Source organism: Syngnathus acus, chromosome 2 (assembly GCF_901709675.1).
Source record: "Syngnathus acus chromosome 2, fSynAcu1.2, whole genome shotgun sequence".
Lineage (NCBI taxonomy): Eukaryota > Metazoa > Chordata > Actinopteri > Syngnathiformes > Syngnathidae > Syngnathus > Syngnathus acus.
The window spans coordinates 3,795,550-3,823,301 of NC_051088.1; the positions used below are offsets into that span (position 1 = coordinate 3,795,550).

Below are 27,752 nucleotides of genomic sequence, written 5' to 3' on the forward strand. Positions count from 1 at the left end.
ACCGAGAACTCGCGGTGGTTGCCGGGACGTCGGCGGACTGTATCCCTGCGCCGAGGGAAGGTGCGTGTCCCCAGTGTCCGCTCCGGTCGCCCAGTCTGCAATGCGCGGTTGAGCGGCGTGCTGTGTGACAAAGTGACCGAAGACGCTGCAGTTGTGCTTGCAGTTTGTTAGTTTTATTTGTATCGCAATACAGGCGACAGGTTTGACTCGTTGAGCTAGCTGACGTTAGCCCGCTTCATTGATTCGTAGAACGCCAGGTCCCGAGCTTAACCGCTAGCCGGCTAGCTAGCTAGCTTACGAGGTGAGCTAGTTTCCGAGCGTCGCTGGCCAATCCAGTCGAGCACTGGGGACAGACTACCGGGCGGACTGGTGATCGCGGCTGCCAGAGAGGCAAGCGCCAGGCAGGCCGGCGGGGTTGGGAGAACGCGACGGGGTGGAAGTGTGTCAGGAACGGCTGATGAGTTCAGACCAGAGCGGAGAGCCGCCGTTGCTGCAGGAGGAGGCTGATCCCGGACCGACGACCGGCGGGGAGGACGAAGCTCCGCCGAGGAACGAGGGAGGGTCGGGCGGCATGGTGAGTAAGGCCTGATGGTTAAACCAAGTAGCGCGTTGCGACACGGCGACCCACCGGGACCTCTGCATGATGAGCCATATTTTTAGCTAACAGCTAAATTTAACCCGATAAAGACTCTTAAGTCACAAAATGGTCGCTTGTTTTTTCCCCCCCTAGTACTTGTGACTGTTCGAACACTGTCTCGCTGTGGTCGTGATAATGGTTCCAATGCGCAAGCAGTCCCGTCAATTGACACTTTCAACAGTGTTAATTTTGACAGAAGTTTCGACAAATAGCTTGCTAAATGTTAGCTATCCACCGGGAAGTCCATTAAGTCGTTTGCTGACTAATCATTAGCCAATAAGTTCTGAAGCCACCGTGCGTATATAATAGTCGGGTTTGTTTTGGATTCCAATGTGGTCAGATAAGCTTTCACAGATTCTTTGCATGCCCCCATCTTTGATTATTATCACGTTGAAGTTAAAACGCTTGCTTGCCCCGAACGTTGCCGCTAGCTTAATCGCTAGCGTGGTTAAAGCTAGGCTACCTAGCAACTGTGACATGCGTAGCAAGGACCCGGCCTGCGCAGCTCAGTCAGCTGACTCGACTCCACTTGACTCTCTGTGACACAGAGGCACGCATTGTCATCACTTAGAGGCAAATCTGGGGACGACGACATCTATAATGTCGCTAAATGGCGTCCTGAGAAGTGTTTTCTAGTGACCAGCTGTGTTCATGTCAGACCGGGGTGGTTTGCCCCTCCCAGGGGTGTGGGGGGCAGGGACGTATGATTGCAGGTGGTGGCTGATAACGAATACAGTAACGCCGTTTATCGTTGTTCGTAATTCAGTTCATATAAAGGGTGCTTATTTACAGAAGCTGATATGGTGTTTTGTGCACTTTAGAATGCATGCTCATATATTTCCAAGTAAACAATTTGTACAATATTAGCACCGTATGTTCCTAATGTTCCTGTTTTGTATGGTAATATATCTTCCAATAATCCCTCTATTATTTCGGCAGTATCCGATGCAGAGATAATGTGTTAATATGTTGGATCCAAAAATAGCTATAACCCAACGGTATAAGTTAAGTTAAAGTCCCAATGATCGTCACACACACATCTGGGTGTGGTGAAATTTGTCCTCTGCATTTAACCCATCCCTGTGTGATTTTGATCCATCCCCTGGGGGAGAGGGGAGCAGTGATCAGCAGCGGTGCCGCGCTCGGGAATCATTTGGTGATCTAACCCCCTCGTTTAGCTGTGCATTTTTCCCCTGCCATTTTGAGAAGGAAATTGACACTGTTTCCTCGAATGGGTTTGCCCCTCCCCCTTTGCGGGATTTCACCTCATGCGCATGCGCGTTTGACGAAAATGCCATATTGAATTCATGCGAATTGAACACACAAAAAAACACACAAATGTTGATATGAACGTAAAAGAGCCGCATGCGGCTCGCGAGCCGCGGGTTGACCACCCCTGCCCTACACATTGGCATTTTATTTTAGCATTTCAACCGAAGTATTGTACTCACGAACTTAACTGAATTAAGTTTACATAAATTCCATGTTTATCCATCATATCTAGCTGAAGTGGTTTACAAAAGCACAATCGCCAACTTAACGATTCATCATTATATTTAACAAGTTTTTCCAACTTCTGTAGTGACTATTATAGAATAAAACAACTTGTGACTGAGAAACAGGTGTGATCATTAATATATTTCAAGAGGAGTGCAGTGGAACCCCCCCCCCCCCCCCCCCCCCCCCCCCCACACACACACACACAGTGCTTTATCAGTGCATTATCCACATTGGGAACATTTGCTTCTAATCTGCACATTTGCCTTGCCGAGCCGGTACAACTAATACAAAGAGAGAGCTTAAAAAGCTGCACACTTGCAGGAATGTTTTGTCGTGCATCACATTAGGGCTGCTCAATTATGGGTAAAAATCATAATCACGATTATTCTGTTCAATATTGAAATCACGATTATTTACACGATTATGGTTTTGAAATTGGAGAACCATTTATTTAAAATGTTTAAAACGCATTTAAAAAAACACACTCCTGTTAACAGTGTGGGAAAAGTTCATTTTTGAAATTGAACTTGTTCAGTACATAGTTCATAATTGAGATTTTATTGACTAAGTGAATTGTTTCGAAAAGGAAACATTTATAATTATTTTCTTCCCCCAATTAAAAAACAGAATTGCTTCAAGCTGTTACCCTCTGGTATTTTCTCATTGTTTTCACCCACTCCATTCACACTAGTATCCAGTTGCTATCACCTTACAATCTTACATACAAGAGAAAATTGCTTGAACTGTCTTTTTCTTTGATGGACTGAAACAAAAACATAACTGTGGTCCAGAATGTGCAAACAAAAACTACTGGAAGTGCCAGACTAAGGTTGGAAAGGAAGCATGTACAATGAAGTATTCAATGTGCAAAACAAAAAGTATATTTATTTTAACTCACGTTTTTAGTGAAAGTATTATTTCTTGTTTCCCCAAAGAATCTGAAAACGTTTAGAATGTGGGATGTAAAAGTGCGAAGGTAAAGGTGCAAAGCCCAAATAAATTACTAAAACAACAGAAACAATCTCATTAAGAGTAATTTGTGGTTCTACGCCAAATTACTGAATGCTCTCACAGGATGATGCATCATTGTTGCCGTTTTACAAGAAAGGGCTAGTGGGGCTGCTCGTCGCACGACATCGAATGGAGGAGCAACTGTCATCGCGCGTCTACCGCATTTTGATAAGGCAACTGTTTGTGGTCGGCGTTGGCAAATCCTTTTTCACCCGCATTGTTTACATTGTGTTTAGCGGGGTTTTATGATGAACTTTCAGAAGCGAAAACCTGGCATCCTTGAATGAAAGTAAAGAGCCGTTCAAAAACATTCATTGCCCCCAAAATGAGTGTCTCACAAAAAGGTTCATGAGGCAAAGATGCGCTACGTTCAGTTCACGTTCGTTCGAAATATGAACGCGTTGTTCATTGAAAGCGTCAACGTACAACACTGCCTGTCAAATATGGCCTGGATCTCCACACACGCGGGGGCATCGCGGTTGAGTTGCGCATGCACATCTCAAAACGGAAACATCAAATAATTGTTTGTCCATGATTATATGAATTTTAAAATTGTCTGGAGGCAAAATCGTAATCATGATTAAAATTTGATGAATTGAGCAGGCCTCCATCACATACGTAGAGGTGTGCGATCTGGACAAACATTTATAAACAGAGTTGATTTTACCTTAAAATCACATGGAATTAATGGCAATTTTTAAGGCTTGCAAAATAGACCATGCAACACAATAAAGTTTATAAAAAATAAAACACAAATATCAGGTGGGCAAATACCTTAAAAATGTCTTGTAGTCTAACCTTTTTTTTTTTTTTTTTTACACAATGCAGTGTGCAAATAAACACAACACATTGCTTTAAGTAACATTCAACTATGCCTACCATTTATCCAGTCAAAGTCGTGATAAAAGAACAGTTTTAGAGGTTGGGTTTTAGCAAGACAAGATTGGACCAACAGAGAAAGGCCCAACTCTGTCTCAGGCTGAACAAGACCATGAAAAAGGACAATAGCAGACCCTTAATTTAAGACCCTTTTCTATTGTACCGATTCTACCCCGTAAAGGCAAGGTTCCGCCCCATGTCATCGCACATCCCTTATTTATTTAAAGGGCGATGGGGTTGCAGTGGAGCTCAAGATTTTAAAATGAATACATTTATTGACAACTAGTTGATCAAATAAATTGGCAATTACTTTTGCAGAGTAATCAATTGAACCATCGTTTTACTTCAAATTATCCAAACCCTCTTATTATCCACCTCTCAAGAGTAATTTCTGATTTCTATACAGTAGTCTCTCATGAAAGCAGATTGATTTCTTTTGTACAAGACATTTGCAAACATCCGTGTTTATATTGGAAAACAATAAGCAAACCACAAACTGAATCAGGCAAAACCCTGCAAAAACTGTGTGTGTGCAATGGAGGCTTGTGTAGTTCAGCTGATTCAAACCCCTGTGTTGTCCCATTTGATTGGTAACAGAGGCTAGGCCGGGGCGATGGAGGGCCAGGCAGTTCTAGAACCAAGTGGCTTAATAGGGAGGAGAGGGTCTCTCTTAAAGCTAGGGCAAAATGAACCATTGACGGCAATTGCAAAATACATTGCAATTTGATAAAAAACAATTTGTTAATCTCAAAGGTTGCTATTTGACTTTTTTTTTTTTTGGGAGTGGAGGGGTTCAGAGTTGCCCCAACCATGAATGGGCGCCACTGTAATTAAAGCTCGTTCCAGTAACTGCATAGTTTTCAGTGACCTTTTATTTTAAAGAGACCTTGAGGCGAGTATCTAACATCTTTTTGGCTTCACGAGATTAAAAAAAAAAAAAATGCCGTCATCTGTAGGAGTGCAGGGCAATTTGCGTGGTAAATAGGGAAAAAACCAACCTAAAAGACATGAAAAATTGACCCATTTGCATTTGAACTCTTCATACGCATGTGCCCACACACACACTCTTAAAGCACATTTTTTTCTACTCTCAAGGTCACATCGAAAGGCACCAGTTTAAACCCAAATGCCAAGGTGTGGCAGGAGATGCCTGTGACCCCCAGTGAGGCGGTGACCAACAGCCCCCACTGGCCCTCTCCGGACCTCAGCGATGGTGAGTTGAAGTCATCCATCTGTCAATCTTTGTTCAATTCCAATGTCCCACCTTTCCTTATATGTAAAATGGAAGGTGCTGCTGCAAGCACCAAAAGCAAAATGCTATCGTTACACTAATAACTTGAGGTCATGTTGAGGCAATAATGTTTGTACCATCCACTCGGGAAAATCTGTGAAGAAGTGGAAAAAAGACAAATTTGAGCTTTCTTCCTCGGTAGTTGCTTAAGGTCTTTTTGGTGCACTGTTGTTGATATAGCGCCTTCCTAGTGGCACAACGCTGCAACTGCAGCTCCTGCAGAGTGACATCAATAATTCGTCGCTGAGCGATACCAATCTCTCTGGCTGGGGGCGCCACAAAATTAGCTGGTGGCGACCACTCCACAGTTTTGAATGCAGGAAAAACCACAACAGGCATTTTTGTTCCTGCAGAGCTTACATCTCTGGCACGGATCGCGTATATTCCATGCATACCAATAAACTGTCCTAGTTGCCTTTTATTATGTCCCGCTTCCCCACCTGATGATGACGTGATGATCTGGCTGGATCTAGTCAGAGTCAGACTTGTAGCGTGTGGTCACTCGCCTGGTCCAAGACAAAGAAGAGATTTATCTGGTAGTCAGACAGAGGGAGCATCAACGCTAAGAATGTTTTGTGGGTTCAGCTTGGGGGGATGCGGGTAAGGAGTTAGAGTTTGGGGGAAAAAGAGTTTCTGCCCGACACAATGTCATTTATTTACCCTTCAGAAATACAAGATGTGTGAAAGTGACAGTTTGAATATTTGCTGGGTTCTGTATGAAATCTAAAAGCTTTAGTTAATGTTAGATCACTTTGAGGTGTACCACAATCACTCGAGACTCGATGACCACGATGGGATTAACTAAAATGGTCAAGACAATGGATGAAGACGAGGCCTTGATTAGTCGCATGACTGAATGTAACCTTTCCCAGGTTACGCTGAGCCGTCTTCTGCTGGTTGCAAGCCGTACACTGTGGGATTCCCAAACCCGGATGAAAGCAGCACAGCAGCTGAGATTACAGTCAATGGAATGGACCCTCCGGAATTGGCCTTTTCCCCTGCCGAGCTCACCACTGCAGGGACTTCAGGTTTGTCACGCCGCACGCACGCACGCACGCACGCACGCACGCACGCACGCACACACACACACAGTTTCAATCTAGATCACAGATGTCAAACTCCAGACATGGGCGCCACATTTGGCCAAATTTGGGCTGATGGTGATTATTTTGTAAAGAGTTTTAATCAGCCGATTAAATCAACGGGCCGATCAATTGGTCTGACCCTAATCAATATTAAATATTTGAAATTCTAAACCATGCTGCAGCTCTTGTGCGGAAAACGTGGTGGATGAGCAAGAGCTGTTTTCTAGTGCCCGATTTCTTTCCCCATTTATTTACGTTAAATTTATGTAGACGTTCACCCCAAACTGTAACAATAGTTTATTGAATATGAAAATAACATTGTTTTGTACTTCTATTGTGGAAAAGTGTTTTTCATCATATGCAGTAGACAAGGCGCGCAGAATATGAAAGACTTAAAAAATGATGCCGGCCGAACTCTGTGCTGTACGTACATGTGTCAAGCATAAACCAAGCTTAGAGACTATGGTGCTGGAGTACACACATTCATAAAGAGAATGGTTGAGTTGTAACTCGTTTGTTACAGATGAGGATGAACATGTGCTTGAGTGTTGCTATATTAATTAATTGATAATAAGTATTTAGTATGTCTTCCTGAAGCGTTTGTGTGTGAATATTCATCAATAGAATTTTGCATTGACTGTAAAGGGTTCAACTTTGTGAAAAGCCAAAAGCTAAATCACATTTCGATCAATTGCCCAGCCCTACTTTGTCGTTCATTTGAGTCAATTGTTGCATTTGAGTTTGACCAGAAGGACAATGGACTCTCTTCAGACTGGCTTATAAGTTAACTTCTTATGGCCAACCAGCTGTTTGATACATGGCGTGAAACAATGTTACAAAATGCCATGCGTCACATCTTTTATACCCCTCCTCATTTGTAATTGCTCCAATTTGTTTTTGCTCTACAGCAGATGCCAAAACAGAAGATGAGCCTATCTCAACAGAAAATCTACGCGAGTCTCTGAAAAAAGAACTTGAGTTTTATTTCTCAAGGTAAGAGTTGAAATCCCTGACCTAATTTGGAAAATAGATGGTATTCAATAAGTTAGGAGCAATCTAAATATTAAAAATGTTCATGCTTTTTTAACATTCAGAGAAAACCTCTCAAAGGATCTGTACCTGATGTCCCAAATGGACAGTGACCAGTTTGTCCCTATTTGGACCATTGCCAGCATGGATGGCATCAAGGTTCTCACCAGTGACATGGAGCTCATTTTGGATGTGTTGAGATGTAGGTGGAATGTTACATTGATTTATGCTGAAATGTTTGGATTGGAGCGTTTGATTTTTGTTGTTGTTGTTGTTGAAAATATCCCTTCAGCATCACCCATGGTACAAGTGGATGAGAAGGGGGAAAAAGTGCGCCCCAACCACAAACGGTGTATTATCATCCTGCGGGAGGTCCCTGAGACCACACCCGTTGAGGTAAACGCCACTTCACAATAGAAAACTGAAACCAAGATGGTTTGCATTTGCAACATGAGAAGACACCCACTCATGACCTTATTTTTTCTCATTTCCTTCTTTTTTTTTTTTATAATTTTTTATTTAAAGGAAGTGGAGTCGCTGTTTAACAACGGCAACTGTCCGAAGGTGATAAGCGTTGAGTTTGCACACAACAACAACTGGTACATCACATTCCAGTCCGACACTGATGCTCAGCAGGTGAATATTTTTTTTTTGCCTCTTTATTCATGTCCCAATTTTGTATTTCTCCCTAAAATTAATTATGTTTATGGCAATTTTCTTATATTTCTTCTACAATTATCCCTAAAGTGTTTCGTATAGCAAACAATAAAATGTATAAACCCAAATAATTCAATAAATCACAAAATCCTGTGGAAAATACCCTTTTAAATTACGTGCTTGTCTCGTCGGTTTTGAAGAAATATACACTTCTCTGTGCATTGTACTTGAGTGCATTGTACAACGTTGTTTACATCTGTAGTTCTTTTGCGGTGCCATAGACAAATACAGGTGAATCAAACGTTAATCAAATCAAATCATTCTTTATTTGCCAAGTTTGAGCATGCCAAACAAGGAATTTGACCCCGGTACATCTCGGCCTCTGTACAACATTTAGGTAGCTAACAACATTCAGGACAACATGTGCAAAAATTGACAATTATTCTCAAACATCCCCTGATCTTAAACTCCCAGGAGGGCAAGGAAAAACTCACATTTGTTTGTTAGGGAGTAAGTATGCTCTATCGAGCACTCACCGTTATGGAGTACCGATACCTCTAGTAGTTTTGATACATAAAGTTCATTCTAATTAAAGATTAAAGTCCCAATGATCGTCACACACACATCTGGGTGTGGTGAAATTTGTCCTCTGCATTTAACCCATCCCCGTGTGATTTTGATCCATCCCCTGGGGGAGAGGGGAACAGTGAGCAGCAGCGGTGCCGCGCTCGGGAATCATTTGGCGATCTAACCCCCCAATTCCAACCCTTAATGCTGAGTGCCAAGCAGGGAGGCAATGGGTCCCATTTTTATAGTCTTTGGTATGACCCGGCCGGGGTTTGAACCCACAACCTTCCAGTCTCAGGGCGGACACTCTACCACTAGCCCACTGAGCTGACAAAAAATTGGTAAGGCTCTTTTTTTATAACACAGATGGTGATTCACCATTCTGTCAAACTGCTGCAGTATAGCACCAACTACTCCTAAGGAGAATTTTTTTTCCCCCCATAAGTATCGGTGGTTGGTATCGGTAGTCTCCATGAGGACCCGAAATCCTTAAAATAAGGGTATTAGCGGCCCGATACAGATATTGGTACTTGCCCATCACTCGTAAACATGCTACTACTACTACATTTAGCTAAGGGTCCTCTGTAAATGTTGGGCGTCTAAAGTCAGTCTTAAAATCATACTTTGTTGGAGTGAATACACAGTGCACAACAGAGCTAACCCAATACCTCGCACTTCAACGAAACAATATAAACAACGGGGTAATATTGCACAACAAAATGTTTTACTTTGCTGAACGGTATATTGTAATTGTACATCAATAAGCAATTTGTTTCAATGTTGCTCTATTCGCAGGCGTATGAGTACCTGCGAGAGGAAGTCAAAACATTTCAGGGAAAACCCATAATGGTGAGTAAAGGCTGTTTTTGTCGTCACAATAAGGTCTAGTTTTATTGTTTTGTCTTTTTTCCTTTCTCCATTGCATGTTGACAGGCCAGGATAAAAGCCATCAACACGTTCTTTGCAAAGAATGGCTACCGTAGCATGGACAGCAGCCTTTACTCCCAGCAGACTCAGAGTCACTCCCAGTACAGCTCCCCCCTCTACATGCAGCACGTCTACCCGCAGCAGCAGTACCCCGTCTACGGCATCGTGCCCCCCACCTGGGCCCATTCACCTGCACCATACTTTGAAACTCCTTTGGTGAGACACGCTGCATGAACTACAACCCCTGGCAAAAATAATGAAATCCCTGCTACTGGAGAATGACTGTGTTCAGTTTTGAAGAAAATGGGAAAATTATGGATGTTCCACTAAACAATTCTTGCCACCCATTTGGCTTTAACAACTAAAAGGTTGTCAGTCAGTCACTTTTTTTTTTTTTAATTAGTAGAGGAAAACAATGCTCAATTCCAAGGAAAAATTAATAAATTGGCTTTTTTTTTTTTAGCTGTGAAACAAACATCTGCATCACATTCAGTCTGTTTATTCACCAGTTAAATATTAACGTGCACACCTTGTGGAGGTGTTATTCCATGTCGATTGAAATAAAACAAAAGGAGAGCATTATGAAACTTAGAAGAAGGTGGGGAAAAAAAGCATCACCAGAATGTTGCAAAAGGTAGTGGTGGTTTTCAGTCAGCAGTGTCTAAAATCTGGACCAAGTACAAACAATATGGGAAGGTTGTAAAGGCCAAGCGTAATGGTAGACAAAGGAAGACATCAAGCCGTCAGGGTGAAAAATTTAAAGCAATATGTTTTGGAAATAGAAATTCACATCAAAACAAATGAGGTACAAATAGGCGGAGACTGGAGTCCATGCCTGTGAACGAAGTCTATAGGAAATAGTAACAGAGCACTCCAGTTGCCATTGATTCAATGACCAGAGAGAGTAATGACCTCTATGAATGAGAAACCCACAAGTACTATTTACATGCAGAATGGACAAAGGAAAGCCACTCTTAACATTTAAACAGAAAAAAAACAAGGAAAGGTCAGTCAGTAGGTAGGTAGAGAGAAATATGTGAGATAGAGAGCGTGAGCGAGAGAGGAAAAAAACTGCTATAAAAGCCAAAGGTGATGCAACAAAGCACCACAGGTGTAGTGGGTGTTTTGTTCTGTTTCTGATTGAATGATTGCATATTTTTTTCCATAGAATTGAGCAATTCCGTATATTTGCCCTTCTACTCGTTCTTAAAAATGTGACGGACTGCAACAATTTTCTTAATTTTTAAGCCAACTGGGTGGAATTATGAATAAAAAAAATTTTTATGGAACAAATGTGATTTTCCTTTTTCCTCCTAAAATCAACATCCAAATGATCATCTTCCAGGAGCTGTAATTTTATAATTTTGCCAGGGGATATATCACACACGCACACACACACACACACACACACACACACACAACTCAACTTTAATTATAGAGTATTTTAAACAAACGCAGCTGTAAAAGTGATGTTTTTAAGCTCGAACATGCACACGGCAGATTTTAATAAGACAAAGTAACTGAAATCACAAATGTACACATTCTAGGCCACTGTCTTTTATTTATATAAGCTGCCTCTAAAAATATCTGCCTGACAAATGTTAAATCATTGTTTGGATCAAATTGTATTGAGCAATCGGATACTGATCCGCCCTGAGATTTATCACAATCCGTACATCTAAATATGAATGGGCCTCGTGCCACAGATTCCCATCCCTAGTGCTTGGTCATCAATAGACTTATTGTCGTGACTTATGCCAGACCCGGTGATGAAATCATGACACATGGAGGGAATCTGGTGTGAAGAAACTGGCTTTGGTCCTTATTTCTCTTTCTATCTCTCTAGTTACCTACCCAATTCCCTTTCCCCCTTTTCTTTCCAAAGTCAGACTCTTCACTCCCACCCAATGACCCATGAGATTATGAGATCTGAGGGTTAAAGATGCATGAGATCAGGCGGTGTAAATCAGAGCACTGGATTTCCTTACTGCAATTTGTGCCAACATGTAAATTGTGAATAATTGCCTGTAGGACACCCATTCCCTTCTGATAAACATCATAGTCCATCAGCAAGTTTTTTTTTCTTCACATATCTAGTGAACATTACTAAACAAATACAAATAAGATGGTTTATAAAATAAAAAGAAGTTGTTGAAATGGCGCAACTTTCACATACTGTTCTCTCCGAGTTACCCCTCGTGCGAGTGTTCAACGTAGACAAACCGCACGCATTTAATGACTTCTTCAAATTATTGTCAAATGACTGAGAGTGAAACTGTAAGTAAAACTATATATAATATTGAGGACCTGAGTTGCAACATCGCAGATGAGAGAGCGTGCATGGATAGTTTTTGGGTGAAGCAGACACCATAAGCGGCTGAGCGAACGTGAACAAAAGCGGCGTTAATGGCTAGCCACTCAAGCCTCCGCTGACGACCCTCTCTATATCCAACACCAGATCCGTTCACGCCAAATAGCTGAACTGGAACTGCAACTAGTGAGAAACTGCTACATTCCGGACTGTTGCATTTAATTATTAATCATGTAACCCTGGCTACACACTCACATACCCCATGCTTCAGTACAACTATACCATACATCTGTATCTCACTTTCACATCTTTTGCTGTAACAGTGCTTTACAAAACCATATAGTAACGTAAAACAACACATCACAAAAAAAAGAAACAAAGGCAACAGCACAAAGTTTCATTGCCATATGTGCAGACAAAAACTAACAACTTTATTGCATGCTTGCCACCCAAGTGAGGATAAGTGGTACAGAAAATGGATGGATAGAAAATGCGGTGACACTGCAGTGTGCCCTACTGTCATAATTGTAATTAATACTCGTTCAAATACAAACGGCCATGACTCATTGAAGTGCACCTGATGATTGATATTTTTAATCATTTAATTTTGGTCCATGAAATGTCTTCACATGAAAGCACTAAAACCTCCTGGAGTCCTGCCTTTATTTAAAATTCTGGGTGAGTGCATTGTTCAAATGTCACTGCTAAGTACTGCAAATGTTTATTTGGGGACTGTTTTTTATTTGAATCATTAATATTAGATATATGTAAAACACTCTCCTGCAACAATATGAATATTCATTCCAGTAGAGTCCGACACGTGATCGCTCCACATTGTTTTACGGTTGCACATTTGTTTCTTGGGAACTTGTGCAAACATATTTATTTTTTTATAAAATACCTCGTCTCTACAGGCACCTTTTCCCAACAGTAGCTTTGTGAATGGATATGGCTCTGGGCACTACAAAACTGGATCTGGTTCTGTTACAATCACTCGGCCTTTCAACAGAAATCGGTAAGTAATTCTTCCGTTTTACTTGGCTCGATGTTATCGTTGTGAATGTTCATCAAGTGCCATGATAATGAGATACATTGACCCCAGCAGGGAATTGTTCCTCACTCCCTGTCTTCTTGCTATCCCCACAGTGTCCCCCTCTATTCAAGAAAGAATGTTATAAATGCCTTCAGGTACCAATATTAACATTTTCCAATAAGCTTCATTGCAACCCCTCATCTTTTCATTCGACTCCTTTTTGTATGTGGAGGTGTTGTGTATCAGCGAATGGTACACAATCAGTTAAAAGTCATGTGATAAAATATGGCTTTGGCAGTTAGCGTTTACAGTTGTTGCTCCATTACATTTCCTTTTCATCCTTCCTAATTATTAACCATCCATTGGCTCATGTTTTTTTTTACAGCGGCTTTGTTGACGATGTTACTGCGATATGTAACAGTTGCAGATCACCCTAACAGCACACAACATTGTCATACCTAGAAATGAATCAACATGGGCATTTCATAACCATGCTTATTGGTATTAGCATATCACCGATCCTCCAAAAAATCAGTTGCACACACTGAAAGCATCGCACTGTTTTACGTTACAAAGTGAAAATACAGCAACACTAAAAGTGATTTTCAGAACCAACAAAATTTATGTAACTGACCAAGATGACAGTGGTGTATTTAATAGCGTAACTTGAGAATACACCTGTACCTGTGCTTTTTTTCCCCTCCATATAATTTACTAGTGTTTCTAAGCCTATCTTATCCTCCAGATCCCACACTTTAAAATAGCAAACAAACAACAACGCATTCAGATCACGTGGTTGAAAACAATCCATTTATACACTATTAATTGCATCCAAAAAAATCAGATATTTGAAGCAATGAAAAATAATTGTTTACCGTATTTTCCGCACCATAAGGCACACTTAAAAGCCTTTAATTTCCTCAAAAAATGAAGGTGCGCCTTTTAATAAGATGCGCCTTTTGTGTGGACCGAATTCCAAAATCTGCAAAGTTGTTTTGTGTGGCTTCCGTAATATACATGCCTAACATGAAGACCCGATGAACCAATTAGAGGACATTACGTTTTACGTAGTTTAGGGCAAAAAAACAATCAGAGGACTATACGTAACACGTAGAGGAGTACGTACCTCCACCGCCATTGGTAAATAAGTACTATCGTTTGTGCAAATCTGTAAAGTTGTTTTGTGTGGGTTCCGCCACACAGAGACGTAATATACAGACACCCGATCAGAGGACATTACGTTTTACGTAGATCGGGGCGGTAAACCAAACAGAGGACTTCACGTAACACGTAGAGTACGTACCTCCGCTGCCATTGATAAATAAATACTATCGTTTGTGCAAAGAAAACAGCATTAGGACTCTCTAAAATGGCATAGACAAAGAGACATGCTTTGTGTTGATTAAATACAAAATAGACCCAGCAATTGAGTCTGCGCCTTTTAACCCGAAGCACCTTATGGTGCGGAAAATACGGTACATTCAAACTGATTTTGTTTGCTAAATTGGCATTGATATACCTTTGCTAATTAAAAGAAAATTCACAAGGGTCACGGCAACAGTTTGAAACCGACAAAGTTGATGATGAATAAGAAAAATCATTGGAAACCAGACATTAATTTTGAATTTCGGTTCAAAAGTATCATTAAAGATGAAACAAGCGTGGACAAAACAGTTAACAAACAAAAGCTTGAAAAATAATTTGAGCTAATTACTCATTAAAAGGTGTGTCCTCTCATTCGTATCACAGGAGTCTTCAAATCTGTAATCAGTTAGTGTGCCTGTCTAAAGGGTGACTAACATCATTGAACCTTAGGTAACGTGTACCACGCAAAACAAACACAGAAAGGAAATGATGAAGTTGTCTCAGAGGATCAGAAAGAAAATCAAGCATGTTCAAGGTAAAATCTATTTGACCATCTCGAAGCAGCTGTTTCCTGTGAGGGCAGTCGCTCTCCTTCAGTGGCTTACAAAAGTTATCCACCCCCTTTGGACCTTTGGCCTCATTTCAGGCTTCAAAAATAGATACAAAATTGTACTTTTTTCTGTGAGGAATCAACACCAATGGTGAAGTGGAAAGAAATTAATGCGATATTTTTAAAAAAAATTTAAAGCAGCACTGTCAAGGATTTGACAGTATTTTCATAACTCATTAAATGTTTTTATAACTCTTCTGTTGAAACAGTGAATGGTACCACTGTCATGGCCTGACGGCATCTGTATTGCTTTTACTGCCACACAAAAAACTACAAATGTGCTGAGATGCTTTATAGCATAGACGGAAGTCAATGCAATTGTTCACGTGCAATTACTGCTGGCATAAGCTCCACAATGTTTGATGAAACGGCTGCAAGATGTTGTAAACATAGTAAAAATAACTAACAATAATGCAACGCAAGGTGGGGAGTGGCCGGTCACTCTCCTGTATCAGCTGTCACTGCCTTTGAAACAATTCATAGCAAAATACGGACTGCCGCTTCTTCGGCGCCACTGAGTGCTGCTCCGTGCTGCTCGCATGCGTATACTGCCCCCTTCAGTTCCGGCAAGGATTGACACAGCTTGCCGAGTGAAAAGTTAGATATTCGGTAGTCACAAAAAGTAGGTATCGACATATTTTTTGTGTGTTGGTACTGATCAGTTCTTTTGACAACGCTAGTCGAGGGGCTCCAAACTCAGCCCATCAAGGAACAGACCAGGCAGGTCTGGGATAAAGTTTCGGAGAAGTTTTAAGCAGGACTAGGATATAGAAAGATTTCTCAAGCTTTGAATGTCTTGTGGCGCACTGGGGCATAGCTTTTTGCAAAGAAGAATGGGGCAAGATTCCAGTCTCGAGATGACAAGGTTTGCAGCTGTAGGTGATTTTACAAACTATTAATACAAGGAGACCGAATAATTTTCCAAGCTCTTTTCACTTGTATTTCCGAAAAAGTTAAAAATATCATATGCTATATTGTTCCCCTTCACGATTGTGTCCCACTTGTTGATTCTTCAAAAATTAAAATATCATGTCCTTTCGCTAGCCACTGTAATTCAGAAGTTCAGGGTCTACAATCCAAGAAGAAAATGGATTACGAATTGAAGAGCCATATAATAAGAATGTTGACCAAAAAGCCCAGAACAAGAAAGTAAAAGTGAACACAGTCAATGTACATTAGTGTCCGATTGCATCATACATTGTCGTTTGAGCCAAAGTAAAAAACTGTTAATTAGTAGCGGAAAAAAACTTTGAGTGCTGCACCCCCGGTTGGCAATGGAAAAAAAAAATCTCCCAGCTCTCTTCCAGTTCGACCCAGTGATGAAATCATGACGCATAGAGGGACATGGAGGTGTGAAGTAACTGGCTTTGTCTCTCTCTCTCTCTCTCTCTCTCTCTCTCTCTCTCTCTCTCTCTCTCTCTCTCTCTCTCTCTCTCTCTCTCTCTCTCTCTCTCTCTTGACAAAGTTAGGCACTTTACTCTCTCTATCCCAATGACCATGAAGATTATGAGATCTGAGGGTCGCAGACTGTGGAGATCACCCCATGCTGCTGTTTTTTTTTTGTCATCTTCAAGTGTGTTATGTGACAGACTCTTTGATGGAATGTATATCAAGTGTTCTTCTGAGTTCTTCTCATCATAAACCCTTGGTGTATTCTAGAAAATATTCTTTTGTAGTCGGTCAGTGCTTCCGTTAAAACCTGCTGTAAACTTACTTCAAATGCAACTACCGTAATTTCTGGACTATAAGCCGCACCTGATTATAAAACGCACAGGCAAAAAATTATGGGAAAATCTTGTTTTTTCATATATAAGCACCGGACAATAAGCCGCAGGTTTTTTAATGTTTAATTACCATTTGTAAGAGAATATACACAAAGAAAATGGTCAGGAAAGAGATGTTTCTTTGCGGTGCGTCACTTTGTATGTTCCCAAATTGGCTGATTGGCTGACGTGAGGCGTAGTGCATCAAAAGTTAACTTAATATCCCACAGAGAGGCGGAATGAGTGTTTTTGCGTTGCACGCCCCAAACGCGCCGCTCCGCACTGAGACGCGCTGGCACGCACGAACTCCATTCACTGTGATCGTGTCGCCAGGATCGCGAGCAACGACGTTAGCGTGAACGCAGCATAAACCGCACCTGAATATGAGGTGCATCATCTTAAATTGGGAGAAAATCCTGTTTTGTTCATATATAAGCCGCACCGTGTTTTAATGTTGCAAGACAGTCTGATGCAGACCCCAGCCCTCAGAGCTCTCGACAGCAGCACTCTGGACTTTTGATCTACTTATTTATTGCATTTATCATCAGAACCAGGTGTTGTCGAATGGTCGGGTGGATCCCGGGGACGTCTCAATGTTGAAGGCGGCGCTGATGTACTCGCCCATGGTCTTTCTGTTTGTCTGGCAGGCGGTGGTCTTTTTTTTTTTATCAGGTTATCGGGGTCATCCAGCGATTACAAAAAAAATAATTTAAAGACAGGTTTTAATTCATAGGCAAGCAATCTGATGTAATACTCAATAGTGTGGTGGGGGCTGCCCAGTCAACAACTTGACGTCACATCCGTTTCTGCTACAACCAACCACTACTGACAAAAACGCCAAACTCTTAGAGCAGGTGTTTGCACAAAGCAATTCAAAATGAAACTCGCTATATAAAATGGATTCCATCAATGCTTCACAGAATGCTAACTTTACATCTACTCACTTGAGGCTGTGGAAAGACTTAGATCAGGAGCGGATAATCCTCAATAACCTAAAGTATGGAAAAGGTTTACAACCCTCTGAGGCAAGCAACAATTTTGCAACATTGCTCCAGTGTCAATTGTTGAGCTGTGGGAATTGATGCCTGCAACAAAGTAAAGAGTGATTTTTGGGGCATGGTTGAGTGTAAATAAAACTTGGATTATAATTTAGAACTCACTCGCTTCAGTCACTTAAAAAAGATGCTGATTTTACATCTAAGTAATGAAATATTGTGGGATTACACTTCTTGCAAAGTCTTGAATTTGCCTTAAGCCTGTAGTTACCATGTGATTCCATCCCCCATTTTCTTTGCATCAAAATTATTTAGTGTCAAGTTGGTAAAAACAGAAAACCCTGGGTAGCAAATGACTATGTCTGCAATACATGCCATGTGTACGACGGTGCTCCTCTCCCCCAGAAATCACGTGAAGCCCCCGGTGAGGACAAATGAGGTGACCTCAACATCCATCGCCCCTGTCCCCCTGGAGAGTCTGACAGGACTGCGCAGTCCACAGCCGCATGTCTCCTCCAACCCGGCACAGGCGGCTTCTGACCTAAGCTCCATGTTCTCACATCTGTCTTCCTCGTCTTCCTCCTTGGACCCCAACGATGACAATAGCATGGCTGGACGTGGACGGTAACTATCTCTTCTTTTATTGTTCAGTGTGTCTCTATTTTATGGGTGCTGAATTCAGCCAAAACCCTTGACTGAGTGTTTGCGTTTCAGACGGAGCACAACTTACAGAGGGACACGTAGAAGGCGAGAAGACGAACGGATTATGGTACGCTCACTTTAATAGTGGACAGTCATGTGAATGCCATTGTTCTGATGATAACCAGTTGTCTGCATATCCTTGTACTGCAGCGGCCCGTACCTCTGGCCGAGGTTAAGGTTCCTCCTCCCAAATTTGACTTGGCTGCAACCAATTTCCCCCCTCTTCCGGGCTGTGTGATCAGCACACAAGGAGAGCCCGTGCTTGAGAACCGAATGTCAGATGTTGTTCGTGGTTTGTACAGGGACAAGGTAAGAAAAAAAATCCTTTGTACTAGGGCTGCTCAATTATGGGTAAAAATCATAATCACGATTATTCTCCAATATTGAAATCACGATTATTTACATGATTGTTTTGAAATTAGAAAAGCAGTTAATGTTGGAACAGTATTTATTGAACATGTTTAAAAAAAACAAAAAAAAACTGTCAAAGTTCATTTTCTACACAAACTAGTTCAAAGTTCAGTTCATAAATTTTAAAATGAACTTGTCAAGTCATATTTCATAATTGAAATTTTATTAACCCAATTTATGGTTCTAAAATGAAATGTCTATAGTTCTTCCCACAATCAAAATAAAAGGGCGAGTGTGTGTGGGGGGGTGCTCGTCATGTGACAAGTTTTCATTGAATGGAGTGTGTTATCGCGCCGTGCAACTGTCCCCCCCCCCTCCCCCCTGTCACGTTATTTTTCGGCAATGATCCCAGCTTTCCAGAAAGCTTGAGTTGTGCCTTGTAAAGATGTCTCTTTGTCGATGCCATTTTAGAGGGCCCTAATGCTGTTTGCTTTGCACAAACGATAGTATTTATTTATCAATCGCGGCGGAGGCTCACATTACGTACAGTCCTCTGATTGGTTTACTGCCCCAAATCTACGGAAAACGTAACGTCCTCTAATTGGTTCATCATGTCTACATAGTACGCCTGTATATTACATCTGTGTGGCAAAACAACTTTACAGATTTTGAAATTCGGTCCACAGAAAAGGTGCACCTTCGTTCTTTGAGAAAATCAAAGGCTTTTAAGTACGCCTTATGGTGCGGAAAATACAGTAATTTTGCACTCTCCTTTTCCGCCTCGCTCTGTGCCTAGTGTTTGTGGCATCCAACTGCTTCCGTCTTCTAGCAGAAGTCAAGGCCTGTGTGGACAAAGAGACCCCTTAGGCAATGAAATAATTTTTCGACATTCATGAATAGCCCCCTGCCCTACCAACAATTTCACACATTGCCAAACGTAAATATTGTTTCAAAGGAAATAGGCAAAAGGAACACACGACTTAATTAATCTTTGTGTTGGCTGTGCTGAATACTTTTTATTGTGATGATGTTATGAAGTGTTCAAAAGCCCTAGGAACATTTTATTCATCAACAAATTGCATAATCTTTGTGGCATTCAAACTTAAAGGTACCACTTCATATGGTAATGACCTTTATAACATGCATATTTTGTCATTTAAAGATGGAAACGGAAAATAAAGAAAGCAGTGCAAGTACAAGTGCAGTCACTGAAGATAGTTTGACATGCTCAAGTCCGAGCCAGACTGCTGCAAAGTCTGTCACACAACCACCTGCACCACTGGCCCAGAGGTAAGTAACAGTGTGGCAGAGTAATTCCACACTCAACATTGCTGGAGGTGTGAGACGTTTTGATTTGGCCATAACACCAGGAGTCGGGAGAAGAAAGTGGACCAGCCAGCGGCGGTGGTTTCCAAAGCGATTGCTAGCGTGCCTACTGAAACCGCCGTAATCCCCGCCTCCTCCACGCAAGCTGTGCACAGCTGGAGGCCTCCCGCGTCGCCTGCTGCCTCGGCCTCCGCCCCACTGATGCCTGCCACGCCACCACCTCTTCCTGCTGCTGTTTCTGCGCCTCCACAGGTGGTGAGGAACTGCCGACTTTTACTGTCAGTAGTTACAGCAACAAATTTCCATCTACAAACGGACCTTTTTAGTATTAGAGATCATGACATACATCATAATTTTTCTGCATATTTAAGGCCAATGTGGCATAAACCTTGCATTATATGGTGGTCAGAACACACTAGGTCACAGTTCGATGATCGACACTTTATATCATTGGATTTGTGGATTTGGATTTCACCACCTGTTGATGTGTTGGCTCCAATGGTGGAGAGAAATGCCGGTTTGACGTGGCAGACCAAAACTTATGGTGGCGGTTTGCTGGGAACTTCTGACAGAATCCCCTGTCAGAAAGAGCTTCAACTCCCACCTCAAACAGAACTTTGCCCACGTCCTGAGGGAGACATAGAGTACGATCGGACCATTGTCAAGGTGTCCGATCAGAGCTGTGGCCGTAAGATGGTCGGTGCCTGTCGTGGCGGCAACATTTGAACCTGCGGGTGGACACCGACGTTAAGGGATGCCGTCTAGCTGAAGAAAGAGTCCTATTGGGCTTATTGGCCTGTGGTACTCCAGAGCAGTGTTTCCCAACCTTTTTTCATTCACGGCACACCTTTTCATTGGAAAAAATCTTGAGGCACACCACCAACAAAAATCTGTTAAGTGTTACACCAGCTTCTATATTAAAATCAGTTATATTACAATGAAAGACCTATTCCTATATATGTATGAAGAGTCGAATAATTGAATAAAAGTAAATACCGTATTTTTCGGACTATAAGTCGCTCCGGAGTACAAGTCGCATCAGCCATAAAATGCCCAAAAATGTGAAAAAAAACATATATAAGTCGCTCCGGAGTATAAGTCGCATTTTGGGGGGCAATCTATTCGACAAAATCCAACACCAAGAACAGTCATGAACGAGCAACAACAGGCTAAACGATAGGTATGCTAACGTGACATAAACACAAACGAAGAGCTGAGAACGGCCCTGACGTAAAATTCAGAGTTATTCAAAAAACTATTACATAAATAACACGTTAATAAAACCATCTGTGTCACTCCAATTCATTAAATCCATCGATCGTCCTTTGTCAACAATGTGTGCGCGCCGCTGACGGCGCTTGCACTTCAAAATATTCCACAGGCCCATATAACGATATATAAATTATATATCAAATAACTATTATATAAGAATAATGTTATCAAACCATCTGTGTCACTCCAAATCATTAAATCCATCGATCGTCCTTTGTCAACAATGGGTGCGCGCAGCTGACGGCGCTTGCACTTCAAAATATTCCACAGGCCCATATAACGATATATAAATTAGATATCAAATAACTATTATATAAGCAATAGTATTATCAAGCCATCTGTGCACTCTAAATCATTAAATCCATCGATCAAATTCCTCGTCCTTCGTCAACAACGGCGCGCGTGCGCCCTGACGTCAGCCTCGTCGTTATTCCGCAGATCTACTATATAACTATATTGTAGTGTTAACAAAGTTCAAGGAAAGACGTGGGTTTGGTAAACGGCTCTTTATTTAACAAAACAAACTTCCAGGCGTGTGGCGGCGTGGACTTCCAACCACGGAAGTGGAAGAGAGCTCCATAGAATAGGACCGGGCGTGCGTAAAAGCCATGACCGAGCCCCATCCACTGTCCCCGGACAGCCACCTGGCCGAGCGCCGGCCCTCGACTTCCATCCACGGAGGTGAAAGACAGCTCGGTAGAGTAGGACCGGACGTGCGTAAAAGCATTGTCCGAGCCCCATCCACCGTCCCTGGACAGCCGAGCGCCGACCCCCGACTTCAATCCACGGAAGTGAAAGAGAGCTCCGTAGAGTAGGACCGGGCGTGGGTAAAAGCCATAATAGTTTTTCAAACCTTCTGTGTCACTCCAAATCATTAAATCCTTCAAACTCTTCGTCCTCCGTGTCACTTACAAACAAAGCCGCAAATGAGGCCGGTAGTACGTGGGGCCCTTCGTCATCCCGTGATCAATCTTTGTCCTTTTTGTAAACAACCGCCACGCCGCGCTGCTGTCACTTGAAATTCAAATTACAGTAATCCCTTGCTACATCGCGGTTCGTTTATCGCGGTTTCACTTTTTTTTGAAAAAGTTCACATATAAGTCGCTCCTCAGTACAAGTCGCCCCCCCACCCAAACTATAGAAAAAAACGCGACTTATAGTCCGAAAATTACGGTACTAAATATACACACTGATAAAAATACGCACTGGCTTGCACGTCCGCCTCACAGTTAGGAGGGTGCGTGTTCGATTCCATCTCCGGCCCTCCCTGTGTAGAGTGTGCATGTTCTCCCCGTGTCCGCGTGGGTTTTCTCCGGACACTCTGGTTTCCTCCCACATTCCAAAAAAACATGTTTGGTAGGCTGATTGAGCACTCCAAATTGCCCCTAGGTGTGAGTGCGAGTGCGAATGGTTGTTCTTCTCTGTGTTGGCTGGCAACCAGTTCAGGGTGTCTCCCGCCTACTGCCGATGACGGCTGGGATAGGCTCCAGTACGCACGCGACCCCCATGGGGACAAAGCGGTACAGAAAATGGATGGATGGATGGATGGATGGATGGATGGATGGATGGATGGATGGACTAAATATTATTTTAATTGTATTTCTTTTTTTAAATAAAAGTGAGTTTTTTAAAAATGTTTTAGACAGTGTAAGGAATAAACTATTGAAAGTGATTGTGATTAAAATCCAAAAGAATCAACATGACTTTGTTTACTGTTTTAGACTAGCGCTATAAATATTACGACAATAAGAACAATGTCACTTCTAAAGACGCTCTGCTGTTCTGACAGCAGCTGAGTGGCTATCACAGTCGAGGTGTCTCGACTTGACTGTTTATTTTATGTATGTGAAAAATAACCAATCCAGGTTCTCCGGTTGAACTGCATGCTCTGATTTCCATTGGACCACAAACGCACCACAACCGTCATAGTGTCTGTCACTGTTAGCAAAAGCACACAGCAACACACACATAAACTGAATATTTGCCGATGCAATACAATCAGACCGACACAACATGAAATCTCAAGATTCTCCGATTCTCCACGCATGCAAGATTAGCAAGTAGCTGACCAGGCCTTGCGCGAACTGACCAGTGGTTTGGCGATCCTGTTTACAATGCGTTCCATAATTAATATTGGACAATCTCACGGCACAGCTGAACATCTCTCACGGCACACCAGTGTGCCGCGGCACAGTGGTTGGGAAACACTGCTACAGAGGGAGCTGACAGGTACCGGATAGCCAAATGAAACGCGGCTTTGGTGGTTGCTGAAGCAAAAACCCGGGCATGGGAGGAGTTCGGGGAGGCCATGGAAAAATCACTTCTGGACGACTTAGAAGAAATTCTGGTCCACCATCCGACGTCTCGGGTGGGGGTGCAGTGCACTGTTTACACAATTGTGGAAATTGGGTGCTGCTGACTTCAACTCGGGACGTTGTGAATCGGTGGAGCAACAACTTTGAAGACTTTCTCAATTCCACTGACACACCTTCCATTAAGGAAGCAGAGCCTGGAGACTGAGGTGGACTGTCCTATCTCTGAGGTTGAAGTCACCGACCGAGTTAAAAATCTCCTTGGTGGCAACGCCCCCCTGGGGTGGATGAGATTGTCCCGGAGTTCCTTAGGGCTCTGGATTGGCAGACCAGCATGGTGGTCCCCCACTTTTGAAGAAAGGGGAGCGGTGTTCCATCTACAGAAGAATCACACTCCTCAGCCTCCCTGGTAAGGTGCTGGGAGGCCGAATCAGAGATTCAGGGGGAATAGTGTGGTTTTTGTCCCTGCCGTGGAACAGTGGACCAGCTCTACACCTTCAGCAGGGTCTGCGAGGGTGCAAGATCCTGAATACAAGCGGCCGAAAGGAGTTTCCGCCTCAGGGTATCTGGGCTTTCCTTTCGAGAGGGTGAGAAGCTCGGTCATCTGAGTGGGACTCAGTCCAGACACTGTTTCTCCTGTTGTGAGGAGCCAGGTAATGTGGCTCAGGCAGCATCTGATTGGGATGCCGCTTGGATTCCTCCTTGGTGAGGCGCTTTGGGCATGCCCCACCGATAGGGGACCCCAGGGAAGACCTCGGACACGCTGGAGAGTAGGGATGCATACCGTGGACCAGTACTTTTTGGTACTGGTACCAAATTGGATTGCTGTGTTTGACTGTTTACATGGACCGGCTAATGCTAACGCAAACTCCGCATCTTCAACGAATCCTTCCAGCTCTTTTGACCATGCTTTGGCAACAAGTCATAGTAGGCTTGCAATGTTTGTCGTTAACTCAGCTAATAACATCTGGCTGTTAATGTTATGTTGCTTTCTTTTTCAGTAAAGCCACCACAGTCGTCCGCACACAAGAACCCCATTCACTCGCTAAAAGAGGGAAAATAAAGATGACTAGTTGCAGTCTGTTGAAGCTTTACATGTACAGTTGAAGCAGTACATAAACCATTCATTTTAAATGTTCAGTATCACTGTCACGGAGAATAAGGTTCGGTTAGTTTGTTTTCCAGCTACTGATACTGCAAAGCTTGTTGCCTTGTTGAAAGCTTACATTGAAGGTACATGATGTAGCTCGTGTTATTCCCCCTTGCAGCAATAAAGTAGTTGTTATAAATGAATATTTTTCATCTTCTTGTTCACATCCTTACTTCAATCAATTTACATACGAACATCGATGAGTAGTGATAAATATTGGCATCGATAAGGAGTATTGGTATTGACATCGCTAAATTCCAAATGATATACAGCCCTCCCTACTTGAGAGACTTGTGTCTCCTGGCTGGCCTGGTTGGGAATGCCTTATTATCCCTCAAGAAGAGCTGGAAGAATTCGCCAGGGAGAAGGAAGTTTGGGTTTCCCTGCTAAAGCTGCCCTGTGACTTAACTCCAGATAAGCGGTAGAAGATGGATGGATAATGTAGTGATATTTATTAATATATACCATATGATTTGAGGGTTATTGAGGTGGATTTCTTTTCTCTGAAATGTTATAGCTATAAATTGCAAGGCAAGGTAAAATCCGAATTGAGCAAGCTTTTATCGGTCAAACAAAAAAACGAAAACATCTCAAAAACCTGTTCTACTAAAAAATAGACATTTTTTAATATTTTTAAAAATAAGTTAAGGCACACACACACAAAGCTGTTGACCAATGTCATGATGACCAATGTCATGTTCCCTCCCCCTTCTTTAGGAGCCCCGCAAGCTCAGCTATGCTGAGGTGTGCCAACGGCCTCCCAAAGATCTCCCACCCACCGCCCCGGCCCCCTGCGTCTTGGCGGCGGGGCAACCTTTGCGCGAGTTGCGCGTGAACAAGTCGGAGGAACCCGGCTCCAGCGGCACTCCTGGGGACAAGCCAGAGCGAGGCCATGACCGAGAGGCGGCCCGTGAGTGCAAAGACGGGCGGCCCGCACGCGAGCGGGACTCCAAAGGTCACTACCGCAGCAACGTGCCCCGGGGCAACGGCCCTGGCCTCAAGTTCCGAGAGCAGAGGCGACCGACTCTTGCCCGACGCCACTCTCCGCAGGGTACTTACAGGCACGTGGGCAAAGAGCAGAATATCCCACCAGTATCGCCAAAGTAAAAGAAAAGAAAACTCTATGAAAAAGATGTATGAAAATCTACATGCATATATGTCTAATTATATAAAATGATTAACATAAAAGCAACAACGTTATGGTAGCTACCTTTCCCTGGATTTTTTCCACACGGCAGCACATCAAAGACTTGTGGGCAAAATGACAGCTGGTGACGAGTGATTTCAAAAGGCTTTTTATGGCGTTGTGCTCAAATGAATTGACTTTCCATGGAGGTGCTCTCATTTGTGCTCGCCTTGGGAGAGGTAGGATGCTGGCGCCCTGTACGTGGCCCTCTACCACCTTATGATTTCAAGAACAATATGCACTAAAGAGGAAAACATGCATATGCCATGTACATATACAGATATCACTAACACACATTGAGCTGTGCTTTGATTTGCAAGTATGACTGAAAGGGTTGACTGTTTCTGTATTGATTGTTCAAACAAAATGATTGATGTTTTATGAGAGACAAAGAATCCGACTGAAAGCTTGTCGGATCCCAATTCACGATTGGCTTCGGAGTTGCGGCGGGCAAATATAAGAAGATAATGAGTTTAAGTTTTGCCTGACATGTTCCTCAGTTTCTGCAATGCTTTCTATTTTCATGTTTTGGATTCACAACATTGATAATCAAGCAGGATCTCAGTTTACATTTTTGTTTAGCAGGGACGATACAAGACCATTGGCGGTCGCGGAATGTCTGAATCGTGCTGAAGTACCGCCACGGCGTCAGAGTCCGCAGCGTTCCATTAGCTGGGCACTCAGCTACTTTTGGATGTAAAGTAATTGTCATTATCAAGCTGCCGGAGATGGCGGCGCACAGGCATACAGTCCGACGAATGTCTTTGTTGGGGTTTGACGGATATATTGGCTCAAAAAAAGTTGATTTTTGCAGAGACCATAGTGATATAGTTGGTTGCGCTGTTAGCTCTTAAAACCCTTCACTAGATGTGTGGGAAATTTCAATAGCAAGTTTGGAAGTTTGACAGCAGGGGAAAACCCGATTGCGCTTTTTAGAGTGAGTCTGCCTTTTTTGAGGGGGAAAAAATGGTTACTTTAGAATGTTGAGGTTTGAGCTCACTGTATGTATTGCTTTTTACATATTTATTATTTGCTGCGTGAGGCTTTTCTCCCAATATTGGTAGGCTGGTTTTGTGAAATCGCATTAACAAAACCAACTGGAATCATGCTGCGTTGCATGAACCATTCAACATGCCAGCAGAGAAATATTTGATGTTTTGGGTGTGGAGGTGCAGTAATCACTGGAGCTGCCATTTGGGTTTTACCAATGACGTAAATTAACAAGAAATGCACTAATGTCCAAATACATCTGCTCGTGGAAAATGTGAAATGATTTTTGCAAGCGTTTGCTTGACAGGCAGAAATGACCACCACCCCGTCCTTTTATGTTTGGCTTATTTTATTGATTTTGATTTTGGGTTGGGATTGTCAAAGGAAATATAGATAATTGATCAAACAAGTGTTTGAGACACAATCCTAGAACTGTAAGAATTGTCACCAAAAAATAAATTATTTTGATTTGGCTTTTCCTGTGTCACATTCTTCTTTTCTCTGCTTCTGCGTGCATCATACGCCATGGCAAATACATTTTACTTACTCTATTTTTGTGTAAGAGTGAGAAAGTGAGCTTCTGTAAGCAAGCGCTGATAGTTTGGGGAGGGTTGTTAATGTGTCCTATTTTTTAAAAACATGGCCTCGTGTGTTTGTTGTATTTTGGAGATTTCTAGTCAAACATTTTCTTTACAGTAATAGTATTCTATGTGCCCCTACTAGTCTAAACTGCATTCTGATAAACTATTTGTGGAGTACAAATTAAGCAGTAATATCTTAATCTGGTCTGTAAGGAGGATAAA

General features: G+C 42.5%; 1 protein-coding gene across 4 annotated transcripts; it reads left to right on the forward strand.

Annotated features, from left to right (window-relative positions):
- On the forward strand, positions 1–27,423 carry LOC119134904 (la-related protein 4). Of its 4 annotated transcripts, none has more exons than XM_037272141.1 (17): positions 1–574; positions 5,123–5,240; positions 6,191–6,346; positions 7,312–7,396; positions 7,498–7,634; positions 7,725–7,828; positions 7,958–8,068; positions 9,452–9,505; positions 9,590–9,799; positions 12,809–12,909; positions 13,041–13,082; positions 18,066–18,284; positions 18,375–18,429; positions 18,513–18,671; positions 19,876–20,003; positions 20,084–20,294; positions 25,491–27,423. In XM_037272141.1, the coding sequence occupies exons 1-17, from the start codon at positions 458–460 to the stop codon at positions 25,878–25,880; spliced, it is 2,397 nt and encodes a 798-aa protein (XP_037128036.1). In that variant the 5' UTR covers positions 1–457; the 3' UTR covers positions 25,881–27,423. The 4 variants fall into 4 exon arrangements, with proteins under 4 accessions (XP_037128036.1, XP_037128054.1, XP_037128044.1 ...); XM_037272159.1 differs by having other exon boundaries at positions 20,084–20,291; XM_037272149.1 differs by having other exon boundaries at positions 7,315–7,396.
- The last annotated feature ends 329 nt before the right edge of the window (positions 27,424–27,752 follow it).